The sequence below is a fragment of the Carcharhinus amblyrhynchos genome, chromosome 3, assembly GCF_965287045.1.
Source record: "Carcharhinus amblyrhynchos chromosome 3, sCarAmb.v2.hapA, whole genome shotgun sequence".
Taxonomy (NCBI): domain Eukaryota; kingdom Metazoa; phylum Chordata; class Chondrichthyes; order Carcharhiniformes; family Carcharhinidae; genus Carcharhinus; species Carcharhinus amblyrhynchos.
Window position 1 is genome coordinate 137,172,717 of NC_137326.1, and position 15,279 is coordinate 137,187,995.

The 15,279-nt window shown below is 46.0% G+C and overlaps 1 protein-coding gene across 2 annotated transcripts in view; it reads left to right on the forward strand.

The window, feature by feature from the left end:
* The window catches only part of LOC145341169 (TRAF2 and NCK-interacting protein kinase-like), a 209,296-nt gene that overhangs the window by 35,082 nt on the left and 158,935 nt on the right, over positions 1–15,279 (forward strand). For both annotated transcript variants that reach the window (XM_080186088.1, XM_080186087.1), the window contains exon 2: positions 14,841–14,906. In XM_080186088.1, the coding sequence (XP_080042214.1) occupies positions 14,841–14,906 (66 nt within the window). The remainder of the gene's footprint in view (positions 1–14,840; positions 14,907–15,279) is intronic.

The window sequence follows — 15,279 nt, forward strand, 5'->3', positions numbered from 1 at the left end:
TGAGGAGAGGCTGAATAAACTAGGCTTGTACTCGTTAGAGTTTAGAAGAATGAGGGGAGATCTCATTGAGACATATAAGATGATGAATGGGATGGATAGGATAGAGGTGGAGAGACTCTTCCCGCTCAGAAAGGACAGTAGGACTAGGGGGCACAGCCTCAAGATAAAGGGGGGGCGGTTTAGAACGGAGTTGAGGAACTTCTTCACTCAAAGGGTGGTGAATCTCTGGAATTCTCTGCCCGTTGAAGTGGTGGAGGCTGCCTCGCTAAATATTTTTAAGACGTGGGTTGATGGGTTTTTGATAAGCGAGGGGATTAAGGGTTATGGGAAGAGGGTGGGAATGTGGAACTGAGCCACGACAGATCAGCCATGATCTTATTGAATGGTGGGGCAGGCTCGAATGGCCAGATGGCCTACTCCTGCTCCTATTTCTTATGTTCTTACTAAAGGGAAGTCCAGTGGAAGCAAAAGGAATGCCCAGTCTGGCCAGGAATTGATTGACAAGAAGGTGCCAGATCCCTGTAAAGAATTTATTTGTGTGTGTAAAGTTTACTCATGGGGGGGTAGGTAAAGATGTTAAAATTTGAAGAGATTTGGGAACAAGCCAATCTTTCATGGAGTCACAGAATCCCACAATGCAGAAGAGGCCCTTCGGCCCATTGAGTCTGAACCAATGCATGAAAGGCCCTGAGCTGCCCACCTAATCCCACTTGCCAGCACTTGGCCCATGGCCTTGAATGTTATGCTGTGCCACATACTCACCCAGGTACCTTTTTTTTAAAGGATGTGAGGCATCCCGCCTCCTCCACGGTCCCCAGGCAGCACATTCCAGATGTCACCACCGTCCTGAGTAAAATATATTTCCTGGAATGCCCCCCAAATCTCCCACCCCTCACTTTCTACTTGTACCCTCTCATAACTGACCTTTTTAGCAAAGGGAAACAGCTGCTCCTTATCCGGTCTGTCCATGTCCCTCATAATCTTACACACCTCGATCAGATCACCCCCTCAGTCTTCTCTGCTCCCAACGAAAACAACTCAAGCCTATCCGACCTCTCTTCATAACTTAAATGTTCCGTCCCAGGCAGCATCCTGCTGAATCTCCTGTGTCCCCTCCAGTGTGTTCTTTCTGTAATGTGGCGACCAGAACTGCACACAGTGCTCCAGCTGTGGCCTCACCAAACTTCTATCTAACTCCATCATTTTTTTGTAATCTATGCTCCGATGACATCGAATGTGCCATATGCCTTTTTCACCATCCTATTTACCTTTTGATGCTACGAAGTGAGGAGTTATGTAGTTTGGAAGAAGTCAAAAAAGGTGATACTATGTGGAATTCAGGGTGAGGAGAGTCGTGTTCCATTGTGTAAAGTGAGGTTGGAGAGTCCAGTGAAAGAGTGATGAAATGGTAGTAGGAATAATAGAGAAAGTGTCTTGTCCGGGAATACAGCTTATCTTGGGTAATGGTATAGTTGAATCACAGATGGGAGTGATGCCAACCGTGGTTTAAAAGCCAGGGGAAAATCAAACAACTGGGTTGTTGAAGGATGCGTATCCTGGGATTTTTCCTGATTAGGCAGGAACAAGGTCACAGTCACAGATTAAGACAAGAGGAGAAATCAAAGATAATGAAGTTGAAGTTCAATTATCAGGAATGATTTTTGATCAGATGGTTGGAAAAGAACAAAAACAGGTGGAGGGTGAAGTGGATATTTTTAGTTTGCGGGCATTGGCAGAGTTACAACAGAAAGATATAGAAATAAAACAAGTTGTATCAGAACGTGTACACAGAAGAGGAATCTGAGTGCATAGCAGAATGTTATTACCTTTTATAAATGATGTCTTAATGAGGCAATGGAGATCTTTACATATTCAGATGGATGAAACGTGGGCGGAAGTTCATCATCAGGTGGTATTGCTGGTAGGGAATAGAAAGGAGCTGTTGCGAGAAGCACATGAGATTAGAGTAGGAGGTCATCTGGGGGGTAAGGACACTCAAGTTAAAATACAAAAATTTTTATTGGCCTGGACTGCATAAAGACGTAGTTAAATTCTGTCGGTCTTGTCACATGTCAAGTGATAGGGAAACCTTAGCGATGATGAAACCAGCACCCTTGATACCCATTCCAGCATTTTATAAGGGTCTTAATTGATTGCATAGGAACCTTCCCTAAAACAAAAATTGGGAATCGATATCTATTGACCATAATGGATGTGTCTATCAGCTTTCCAGAGGCCATTCCATTACATAATATTACAGCTAAAAGGAACTACTTCAAATTTTTTTACTAGATATGGACCACCCACAGAAATACAATCAGATCAAGGATCAAATTTTACATCAAAGTTACTCATGGTGGTTATGGATATAACAGGAATGAAATGACTTAAATCAACTGCGTACCATCCAGAATTGCAAGGAGCACCAGAGAGGTGGCATCAAACTTTTAAAGACCATGTTGAGAGTTTATTGTCAAAATTATCCAGTGGATTGGGCTACGGGAATTCCGTTTTGTGCTCTTTGCAATTCGGAGTGCATCTAATGAGTCTATCAAATTCAATCAATTTGAATTGATTTTTGGTCATGAGGGTAAGGGAACCACTTAAATTGATTTAAGGAGATGTTGGAGTGAGCATTCTGAGATTACTTTATTGGACTTTCTGCCAAACTTTAGGGAGAGGTTGAAGAGAGGAGGTGAATTGGTTAGAAAACATTTTTAAAAGTGACACAGCATGTGATAAAACAGAAAGTGGATAAGAAATCGAAAATTCATAGTTTTGCTGGTGGTTATAAAGTCTTGGTATTGTTACCAGTGGTAGGTGAACCTTTTAAAAGCAAGGTTTAGTGGGCCTTATTGAATTGAAAGGAAATTGAGTGAGGTGAATTATTGATTAGAACACCAGATAGAAGAAAAACTCAGTCTACCCTGTGAATGTGATTAGAAGTTATTTTGATAGGGAAGGAAAATAGAAGGAGGGTGTTTTAGTGGTTATAACTCCAGAGGGAAGAACTGAATCCAGATGACTCTGAATTTAACATTCCTCAAATTAAATTGGATAATGACCAATTGGGTGGCCCAGTGTGTAGCACGGCTGCTTCACAGCTCCAGGGTCCTGGGTTCTATTCCCGGCTTGGGTCAGTGTCCGTGTGGAGTTTGCACATTCTCCTCGTGTCTGTGTGGGTCTCCTCCGGGTGCTCAGGTTTCCTCCCACAGTCCAAAGATGTGCGGGTTAGGTTGATTGGCCATGCGAAAAAAAATTGCCCCCTAGTGTCCTGGGATGTGTAGGTTAGAGGGATTAGTGGGTAAATGTATATGTGGGGTAGGGCCTGGGTGGGATTGTGGTCAGTGTAGACTCGATGGGCCGAAGGGCCTGTTTCTGCACTGTAGGGTTCTACGTACACTGTATGACCACGTTATTAAAAGTTGGGATAAATTACTGAATTACTTTCCAGAAGAAAGTAGAACTGACCTGAAAGAGTTATTAATATCAAATGGACAAATATGTGGAAAGACACTGGGAAGTGTTAAGATAATTGCGAGTAAGATAAATATGGGAAATGCTGTTCCAATTAAACAACATCCTTGTTGACCTTTTCAAGTTGACACGGGTTCAGATGGAAAAGCTGATATTTATTCAGTCTGAGATGCAAATTTTGATCAATAAAACTGGTGGAGAAAGAGAACCAGTTACTGGACAATGATGTGAACCAAGAAAGAGAACAGGTGTGGAGACAGACACAAGTCAAGTTGACTGTTTTGGAACTTGTCCCTGAGTTGTTCAAATTGCCTGAAGATAAATTGCAGGAAAAGCAGCTCTCCTTTGATGCAGAGGGAAGTGTGGGTGAATCAAGAGATATGTGTGATCTGAAACAGGAGTTTGAGGAATAGAATTGTTGTAATGGTGTGGATCAGTGGAAATGACAACAACTTGAGATCAGACTGTTTTTGTCAAAAATGTACCATCGTCGAAAATGAGCTGCTGGCATAATGATTCTATAATGTGAGCAGCGATGTGGATGTCCAGTGAAATCACACTGCACATGGCTGGTGTTTGAGTGAATTATACTGGTTTTTACATCAGCGTAACTGCCGTAGTGTTTTGTGGAACCATGGTCGAAATGGATTCCAAAACCAAGGAAGGAATCTGCTGTGTGTCTTTGCCAAAGAGAGTGCAGAAAGTGCTGGTGCAGATCTGGAGCAAACAAAGGATTTGAAAAATGAAACCACCTTTAAAGATTGATGGTTCTTTTTTTTCATAAAGGTGGAGGTGTGGCATTAATGTACTTTTAGGAAGTGGTTTTGTAAAAGAATTAAGTACTCTGCGGTTGAGAGCAAACTTTTCGCAGTTTATTGTTTTCATTGTTGCTGGATTGTCTATGGGAGTCTTTTGCTGCTTAAATGGGGGCTTGTTTATATTAACTGGGCTGTTTGCGACTCTGCATTGTTAGGAGAAAACCTGTTTGGCAGGTCAAGTGACAGGAGTTCTTTTGTTTTCAGTTGAAACGGTAGTTTGAGTTTTAGTTTTAGAAGGGGCATCAAGCTGAAACAAAGTCTCTGGTTTTGAAAATTCTGCTGATCATCTGAAAGCAAGGTCTTAACTTTCTGTAGGGGGAACCTGCTGTCAGTAAGTTGCCGAGAGTCCGTAGTGTTTTGAGAAGCTGTTCTGACTTCAAAGTGTTCTGAGTCTAATGAGAAACCTGCAGACCTTTATCCAAAGGACTCAAGTCCAGTATTACATGAGCATTAGTCTTTGCTGTGTTGAACATGTGAAAAGGATGTTTGGAACACATTCGATATATTTGTTAAGGGTTATACATTATAGTGGTTGTTCTCTTTCTTATTTGTAACTGATAAGAGTTCTTGCTATACATGTTAACTGTATTTTTAAATAAGATTTGTTTGGTAAAAGCTCCCCAGTGGGTCTTTTGAATCATACCCAAAGTGAAACCTATCATGCTTATCCTAGCCAAATTCAAGATGCAAAACATATGATCCAAGCGGGTTCCATAAAACACTTTGGAGTTCCTGACCTGAACCATAACAAAATTAATTAAGTATTTACACATTACAGACAGTAATAAAATTCATTTGACATTAAATAGATGTGATCAGCTGTAACTTCACATTCACACCTTGCATCTCCCCTCCTTAACACCTCCTGGTATCTGCCCAATATTTCATCCAGGCCCCAATGAGCTTCTGAGAGTGAGTTTGCTACTTCCCAATTTAGTTTCAATTTCTTCTTCGCAGCCCTTCCAAACAATGCAGGAGAATTCCCTTTTCCGACCTACAAGATGTGTACACTGGTCCCTCAGCTGCACCATGATGGACACACAACCCTTCAAAGGCACCACCTGATCTGTAAATGTTCTCAGAACAATATTCATAGATTTCAAGGGAAGATGATTCAGTTTCTCTTTGTATGTGGATTCCAGAATCAACAACGCTGCCGTCCCCATCTTGGCATCTGTACCTGCTGCCATCCCTGGATCAGCTTTTGTCCTTGCCATCTTCCTTTCCACTTTAACCACTCTGCATCTTCATGCACTGTAAGAAGTCTCACAACACCAGGTTAAAGTCCAACAGGATTATTTGGCAGCATGAGCTTTCGGAGTGCTGGCTGCCCCTTCATCAGGTGAGTGGGAGTTCTGGTCACAAACAGGGCATATAAAGACACAAACTCAATTTACAAGGCAATGATTGGAATGTGAGTCTTTACAGGTAATCGTGTCTTAAAGGTACAGACAATGTGAGTGGAGAGAGGGTTAAGCAGCGGTTAAAGAGATGTGTCTTGTCTCCAGACAGGACAGTTAGTGAGATTTTGCAAGCCCAGGAAAGTCGTGGGGGTTACCGATAGTGTGACATGAATCCCAGATCCTGGTTGAGGCTGTCCTTGTGTGTGGAACTTAGCTATCGGTTTCTGCTCAGCGACTCTGCGTTGTCATGTGTCGTGAAGACCGCCTTGGAGAATGGATTACTGCAAAACAGTGTACCGACAACTGGACAACCAGGAACGCTACACACGGCTTACCCGAAGATCAGAGGCCGAATGCCTGGGTCTGTCGAAGTGTTTCCCAACTGGAAGGGAATGCCTTGTGACATCCTTTCCCGCAGCGTATCAGGTAGATGACATTGGCCGAGTTACAAGAGTATGTACCGTGTACCTGGTGGATGTTCTCGCATGAGGTGATGGCATCCGTGTCAATGATCCGGCATGTCCTGCAGAGGTTGCTGTGGCAGGGTTGTGTGGTATTGTGGTCACTGTTCTCCTGAAGGCTGGGTAGTTCGCTGTGGACAATGGTCTGTTTGAGGTTGTGCAGTTTCTTTGAAGGCAAGAAGTGGGGGTGTGGGGATGGCTTTGATGAAGATGAACATCTCACCAATGACATGTTGAAGGCTCTGGAGGAGATGTCATAACTTCTCTGCTCCGGGGAGATACTGGATGATGAAGGGTACTCTGTCCACCATGTCCCATGTTTGTCTTCTGAGGAGATTGGTGCAGTTTTTCGCTGTGGCGCATCGGAACTGTCAATCGATGAATCGAGCGCCATATCCTATTCCTATGACGGTGGCTTTAGCGACTAGAGGTCTCTTGTGATCCTCCTCATCTGAGCAGATCCTGTGTATATAGAGGGCTTGTCCGTAGTGGGTGGCTCCTTTTAACATGTTTAGGGTGGAAGCTGGAGAAGTGGAGCATCGTGAGGTTATCTGTGGGCTTGCGGTAGTGAGGTGCTGAGGTGAGTCCTTAACGGAAATGCGTGTGTTCAAGAATGCAACCGATTCTGGAGAGTAGTCCATGGTGAGTCTGATGGTGGGATGGAACTTGTTGATGTCATTGTATAGTTGTTTCAGTGATTGTTCACCATGAGGCCAAAGGAAGAAAATGTCATCGATTTATCTAGTGTGTAGCATCGGTTGAAGGTCCTGTGCAGTGAAGAGGTCTTGTTTGAGCCTGTGCATGAAGATATTGGCATATTGAGATGCGAATTTGGTCCCCATGGCTGTTCTGTGTGTCTGGATGGAGAACTGATTGTTGAAGGTGAAGACATTGTGGTCCAGGATGAAGCGGTGAGCTGTAGAATTGCATCTGGAGATTGACAGTTGTTGCCGTTGAGTACCGAGGCAGTTGCAGCAATGTTATCATCGTGGGGGATGCAGGTGTAGAGCACTGAGACATTCATTGTGACAAGGAGTTCTCCTGTTTAACTGCTCCACGTGTGCTGAGTTTCTGTAGGAAGTCCGTAGTATCGCGATAAAAACTGAGGGTTCTTTGTACAAATGGGTTTCAGGATGCCCTCAACAGAGCCGGAGAGGTTCTCACACAGGGCCCCATTGCCCGATACGATGGGACGGCTAGGTGATTTGGCCTTGTGTATCTTCAGGAGGCAGTAGAGATCTCCAACACGGAGAGTATGTAGGATGAGAGCAAGGAGGGTGCTGTGATGGTCCGGACCAAATGTCTTGATCAGTCTGAGTTGACAGGTGGGTTCTTTATTCCTATCTGTGGGTAACCGTCTGGAGTGTTCCTCGTTGTTCAGTTGTCGGTACACTTCTTTGCAGTAATCCATTCTGTTCAGTATGATGGCCCCGTCCTTTGCTGGTTTGATGACAATGTTGCGATTGGCCTTGAGAGTGCGGATGCATTGTGCTTGGATTACGTTCGTGGCTGTCTTGAGTGCGGCTGATGAATCTGGCACCTCCTGATGGCTTGGGCATAAGTGTCGAGGGCAGTGTCCTTCTGGAGGAGTCCAATTTGACCCTTTCCTCTCCTAGGTTTGAGGTTGCTACAGCCTCAAACAGACCATTGTCTGTAGCAAACTACCCAGCCTTCAGGAGAACCGTGACCATGACACCACACAAACCTGGCACAGCAACCTCTGCAAGACATGCCGGATCATCGACACAGAAGCCATCATCTTGCATGAGAACATCATTCACCAGGTACACGGTTCATACTTCTGTGACTCGGCCAACATTGCCTACCTGTTACGCTGCAGGAAAGGATGTCCCGAAGCATGGTACATTGGGGAGACCATGCAGACGCTACGACAACAGATGAATGAATATCACTCGACAATCACCAGGAATAATCCTCTTCCTATTGGGGAACACTTCAGTGGTCACGGGCATTTGGCCTCTGATCTTCGGGTAAGCGTTCTCCAAGGTGGCCTTCATGACACACGACAGCGCAGAGTCACTGAGCAGAGACTGATAGCCAAGTTCTGCACACATGAGGACAGCATCAACCAGAATCTTGGGTTCATGTCACACTATCTGTAACCCCCGCGACTTGCCTGGCCTTGCAAAATCTCACTAACTGTCCTGTCTGGAGACAATACATATCTCTTTAACCTGTGCTTAACCCTTTCTCCACTCACATTGTCTGTACTTTTAAGACTTGATTACTTGAAAAGATTCGTATTCCAACCATTATCTTGTAAATTGGCTTTGTGTCTGTATATGACCTGTTTGTGAATAGAACTCCCACTCACCTGATGAAGGACCCTGAGACTCTGAAAGCTCTTGCTCCCAAATAAACCCATTGGACTTTAACCTGGTATTGAGACTTCTTAATGTGCCAGATCCAGTCCAACCCCAACATCTCCACATCATGGTCTCCAGGGACTGACAGCACATTCACTTTTAAGCTTCAATCTCTCCATCTGCTCCTCCTTTGTCCGAACTTACTTTCTGCCATTTCCTTGTCCCCTTAGTGCCTACTCAACACTTCCTCCTGGGTGTGGAGCTCGGTTGTTTTTGATTTGCTGCTTCCTGGGACCCTGATACTCTACAGTCGTGGGCAAATTACCCTGATCGCCTGCAGTTCCAACACTGAGCTCTTCTTTTCAGTCTCTGTGTGGTCCTCGTTACCACACCGACAACCCTCCTGGGCCTTTGATTAATGTCCTGGGGTATTTACCATCTTGTATACCGTTGCTCTCGTGCCTAAGTGTGCGTCCTCCACGGCAGTCCGTTCCATGGATACTGCAACCTCAAAGTTCTTCCTGAAATTGAAATATTCCTCCGTTAACAGCCTTTGCCTAATTTCTTCCAGCAGTAACCCACAAACCAGGCGGTCCCGCAGTGCTTCCTGTGGGAAGGCTCCAAGATCACTGAATTCTGCCACGCTTTTGAGAGCCGTGCCGAGTGTTTCCAGTTGCTCCCACTGGTAAAACCTTCCCCTTCTGCAGTTTTCAGTAGTTGTGGCACCAAGTGTCCTGTCGATAACTTGTACAACTCCCTGAGTGGTTTCTCAGGCTGTAATATATTCCTCCTGACTCCGAGTGCTTTACTGCCCACTGTGCTCGAGAATACTGGGACAAGGAGGCCATCAATCCTGTTCACTGTAATGAAGGTGCTGAATCTCGTTGTGTTAGGGTGGCCTTGGTTCTCCTCTGCAATGGTCCTGAACATTCCCGCCATTTAGGCTGCAGCAGTGTTTCCTGCCTCAGCGCCACCAGGCCCAAAGCCCGTTCCTCCTGCACTGACTCTTGACTGGCTTACCGCATTCACCCGGCTAGGCCCAAAGCCTATTCTTCCCACGCTGACTCTTGGCCAGTTCTCCATCTTCGCACAGCTAGGCCCAAGCAAAGCCTGTCCCTCCCACACTGACCCTCTGTTAGTTTCTCAGCTTCACGCAGTTAGGCCCAAAGCCTGTTCCTCTGCGCTGACCCATCACTACTGAACGCGGTTCCCTGAAAACTGCTGGACTCCTCACGTGCTCAGCGATCGGTACCTGAATCCAAATTCCTGTTTCCTACCCCTGTTGTCTGTCCGACGCTTACTCTGGCTGCCACACGGTCCTGAATGTTCCCCATGACACAGCGTACCTTCACTGGTCTGGTGTGGAGAAAAATAAATTCTCACTCCTCTTCTAATTGGGACCAAGGCAGTGACTCTCGTTCCGTCTATAATAACCAGGGAGGTAGCTCCTAAGGACTCACACACACCAAAGGCAAGCCACAGGAACAGTAGGGTTTCTTCTGAAGATCTGTACAACTACAGCCCTCGAGTGACTGGAGGGGCAGTTTCCCGGACAGGTTACTTCACCCTCTGGGTCACCTGACCCTGCTACACCCTGCATACAATACAGACGGGAATAGCAGATACTTGGGAACATCACTACCTGGAGGTCTCCCTCCAAGCCACCCATCATCCTGACCTGGGAATATATCGGCTGTTCCTTCGCAGTCGCTGGTTCAAAAATCCTGGAATGCCCTCCCTAACGGCATTGTGGGTCAACCCATAGCACGTGGACTGCAGCGATTCAAGAAGGCAGCTCACCACCACCTTCTCAAGGGCAACTAGGAAGGGGCAATAAATGTTGGCCAAACAGTGATGTCCAAAAGACAACAGTGCAGGGAGTATTAAAATGGTGCATTGTGGGGGATGGGAGGTCTCCGTTTATGATTTCTCATCGTGGTTTTGAGGTTAGCTGGCCTGGAGATGAGACTGCCCGGAAACAGTTCACTGTACAACAATCTTTAAAGTGGGATATGTTGATGACTGAGTTTGTGTTCCAGCATTTGGTGTGACTGGCGTTTAGCTCTTACGGTCATTCAGTATGTGATTAATTGAGAAGTGCTGGACAAATGTATTAAGACATCTTGGGGGTGGCATGGTGGTTAGCACTGCTGCCTCTCAGTGCCAGGGATCTGGGTTCGATTCCTGGCTTGGGTAGCTGTCCGTGGAGTTTGCCCATTCTCCCACGGGTTTGCTCCGGTTTCCTCCCACACTCCAAAGATGTGCGGGTTAGGTGGGATGCCAGAGCTCCAGAATAGTCAGGGGGCATAGGTGAATGCAGTGACCGTCACTAAGGAGAAGGTTCTGGAGAAATTGAAAAGTCTGAAGGTGGATAAAGCACCTGGACCGGATGGACTACACCCCGGGGTTCGAAAAGAGATAGCTGAGGAAATTGTGGAGGCAGGAAAGGTCCCAAAGGATTGGAAAGTTGCCAATGTAACACCATTGTTTAAGAAGGGAGGGAGGCAGCAGACAGGAAATTATAAACTGGTTAGCCTGACTTCAGTCATTAGCAAGATTTTAGGATCCAGTATTAGAGATGAGATTGCGGAGTAGTTGGAAGTGTGTGATAAAGTAGGAGGATCATGTCTGACAAATCTGTTATAGCTCTTTGAGGAGGTAACAAGAAAGTTAGATGAAGGAGAACCAGTGGAGGTGATTTATTTTCTGTTAAAATAGTGTTAAGGATAATGGTGATAAGGGTTATGGGGAGAAAGCGGAACTGATCCACTTCAGATCAGCCATGATCTTATTGAATGGCGGGGCAGGCTCGAAGGGCTGGATGGCCTACTCCTGCTCCTATTTCTTATAAGATCCTGGCATGGATAGAGGATTGGCTGACTGGCGGAAGGCAGACCCCATTTGCAGTATTGTGAGCAGTTTTGGGCCCCGTACCTAAGGAAGGATCTGCTGGCCTTGGAAAAGATCCAGAGGAGGTTCGCAAGAATGATCCCTGGAATGAATGTTGGATGAGGAACGGTTGAGGACTCTGGGTCTGTACTCATTGGAGTTCAGAAAGATGAGGGGGGCTCTTATTGAAACTTACAGGATTCTGGGAGGCCTGGATAGAGTGGCCATGGAGAAGATGTTTCCATTCGCAGGAAAAACTAGAACCAGAGGGCACAACCTCAGGCTAAAGGGACAATCCTTTAAAACAGATGAAGAGGAATTTCTTCAGCCAGAGGGTGGTGAATCTATGAACTCTTTACCACAGAAGATCGTGGAGGCCAGGTCATTCAGTGTCTTTAAGACAGAGATAGATAGGTTCTTGATTGATGAGGGGTCAGCGGTTGTGGGGAAAAGGCAGGAGAATGAGGATAAGAAAAATATCAGCTGTGATTGAGTCTGCTCCGCCATTCAATCGGCTTAATAGCCTAATTCTGCTCTGATGTCTTATGGACTGGCCATGCTAAATTGCCTCTTGGTGTCAGGGACATTAGGAGGGTAAATATATGGGGTTGTTGTCGTCGTCATCTTTGTTTGTGCCCTCTGAATTTGAAGGGGGGAATAGCCAGTGACACTTCCGCAGGGATGTTTGCAAACCGGAAAAGGACGTGCCTGGAATGTGATGGCCAATGCAGTCAAATAGCTTACGTGGCCCACTGGGTGAGGGAGAAAGGGCTGGGATGCTGGCATCCAATCAGGAAGGTAGATAGGGAAAATCCTGTAAATATTAAACATAAGAAACTTCAAAACTCAAGCATATAGGCAATGGAGAGGAACATTGATTTTCTTGTCAAATTTCTATCCAGGAAACCTGTTGCCCTTCTGAAGCGTGGGAGGAGCTAATTGGACGGGAGACCAACGTCTCAGTGCTTCATCTGTCTGTTCGCCACTGTAACTCTTGCTGGGTTCATTGGCATATTTGTGGAAACGTGATTAAGAGCAACGCAAGGTTCTGCTCATCAGATGCAAGTGAATTTGAAAAGCAGCCCCTGTGTTGTAGGGCGGGGAATCTCATCAATCTGTCGCTGAGGGATTAGGGAGAGGAGGTGTGTGTGTGTGCGTGTGTGTGTGTGTGTGTACAGCTGTGCCCGTTTAACCTCGACATCAGGTCAGAGGTGGCGGCAATGTCAGGAGCTAAGCTAGATGGTTCCCCAATCTCGTTTGCCCCAACGCCGGCGAAACAGAGGATTTGGCACTCAGCCAAGACTCAGTTCACTGCAGCAGGACTAGAGAATCCCAACCACAGGTGAGGTTGGAAAATCCCAGCAAGCTTTCTGACCGAATCAACTTGGTTGTCGAGAGTCCGCAGGCAGCTGATTGCAGTTATAAATGGAAGTGACATTGGTCTCCTCTGCCTGAAAAAGCTTCCGCGTAATAAAGCCCTTTCCTTGCTTTTTAAAAACACCATCACGAGATGTGCTGAGTTGTCACATTCTGAAGTGATTCTGACTCCTTTTATTCCCCTGCAAAGTCATTCGTTACTTGCTCGTTAGCAATGTAGGGTCGGAATTCTCCAGCCGCTCACACCCCGATGCTGCCAGCAGGGAATTTGGCACTCAGCCAAATCTCCGCTCACTGCGGCGGGACTGGAAGATCCCAGATTTAGAGGGGCTCAGAGAATCGGGACCATAATCTGGTAACTAGCCACCAACAAGGACCAGGATCAACATTCTCCCCTTACTCTCTGGACCCAGGGACAGGAGGAGGCCATCCTGCCCCTCAATTTTGCCATTCTATTAAGACTTGACTGGTAAATTTTTTTTTTCCCCTATTTATCCAGCTTGGTTTCATACCCCTTAATTCTCTTAGCAAGCAAATGTCTATAAACCTTTTGTTTTGGAATCGATTCCCAGCTTCAACAGATTTTAGAACATAGAACCCTACAGTGCAGAAAGAGGCCCTTCGGCCCATCGAGTCTGCACCGAACACAATCCCACCCAGGCCCTACCCCCATATCCCTACACATTTATCCTCTAATCCCTCTAATTTACACATCCCAGGACGCTAAGGGGCAATTTTAGCATGGCCTATCAACCTAACCTGCACATCTTTGGACTGTGGAGGAAACCCACGCAGACACGAGGAGGATGTGCAACCTCCACACAGACAGTGACCCGAGCCAGGAATCGAACCCAGATCCCTGGAGCTGTGAAGCAGCGGTGCTAACCCACTGTGCTACCATGCCGCCCACGGTAGGGAGAGTTCCAGATTCCCAAATCTCTTCATACGCGGAAATGACTTGGTGCTAATTTGAAGGTTTGACTCCTTGTTCTGAACTGCCCCACCGGAGGAAACGATTTCTCTCTCTTGCCTCTTTTTTTTCTTTTTAAAAGAAAGATGGAGTTGACCGTGGGACATCCCAGAATGCCGTGAGGCCAATGGTGTCCTTTCCCAGGCGCAATACTTCTGTCGTGTGAATGCACCCAATGGGTGGGGATGCTGGAATGTGGAACAAAAACAGCCGGTCTGATAGCATCTGTGGAGAGAGAATAGAACCAAAGTTCCGAGTGACTTGCGACGTTGGCTCTATCCTCTCTCCACACCTGCTGAGTAACCTGCTGAGATTTTGCATCGGCCTTTTGTTTGCAGTTAGTCTGCTTTGTGCTGCTAAATGTTCCTTCCTGGTACAGTAGGAGTGCCTGTCATTTTTTTGAGGCACTCCTGTAATTCTTTTGAAGAAATATTTGAGAGGTGGAGTGATTTTTTTTTTCTGCTTAATCTGCTGTGTCGAAGGCTTCACGTTAGCGGGAGCCTTCCTGAGACCTGGTTTTATCCCCTTGAGCTTACACAGCTGAAGGATGATCCCATCGCGGTGGTTAAGATGGTTAAAGGATTTGGTGGAACTGATGGTGGGAGAGTAGTATAAGGGGACATCATCTTAAAATTTGGTGGTGTCAATCTGGAGTAATGGAAATCTGCCCCGTTTCTAACATTGCAAAATGAGATTTTCATTTTTTTTTTGTTGAGAAGGACTTTGGAACCAAAGCAGATTAATAGAATTTAGGTACAGATTAACCACAATAATTCAATGACAGAACAGACCAGAGGGGCGGAATGGCCCCCTCCTGCTCCTAAAAATCATTGAATCTCTGCAGAAGGAGGCCATTCAGCCCATCAAGACTGCACTAACAACAATCCCACCCAAACCGCACACATTTACCCTGCTAATCCCCCCCCATCACTCGGGTTAATTTAGCATGGCCAACCTAACCTGCACCTCTTTCGACAGTGGGAGGAACGCCCCGGTGCAGGAAAAGCTAAGGACACATCAGATGGTTTAACCTGCGGATGCCACTGGCTACTTCTGTCGTAATTGTCATTTAAATAATTTGCATTCAGTAACACTCCCCCCTCTTCTTCTGATTACAGGATCCTGCTGGTATTTTTGAGTTGGTGGAACTCGTTGGCAATGGCACCTATGGGCAGGTTTACAAGGTAAATACAGCTTTATCTTATCAGGTTTCTTATTCAAGTTGTTACTGTTGACAGACTGTAAAAATCAGATGGGCAAGAGTCACTTTGAGGAGTGTGTTGGGTGACTGACAGCAGGCTGTACCAGACCTGGTATTGTGCAATGAGAATGGATTAATTAATTATCTCAGAGCGAAGGTTCCCTTAGGCAGCAGCAACCAGAATCTGAGTGAATTTCACATCCAGTTTGAGGGACGGGAGGAGTGAGTCTGAGACAGTGGTTTTTAAACTTAAATAAGGGCAACTAGAAGGTTGTGAAAGTGAGGTGGTTAAAGTGAATTAGCAAATTAGGCCGAGGGGTGGGTGAGTAGAGATGTGGTGGCAAAGATTTTAAGGG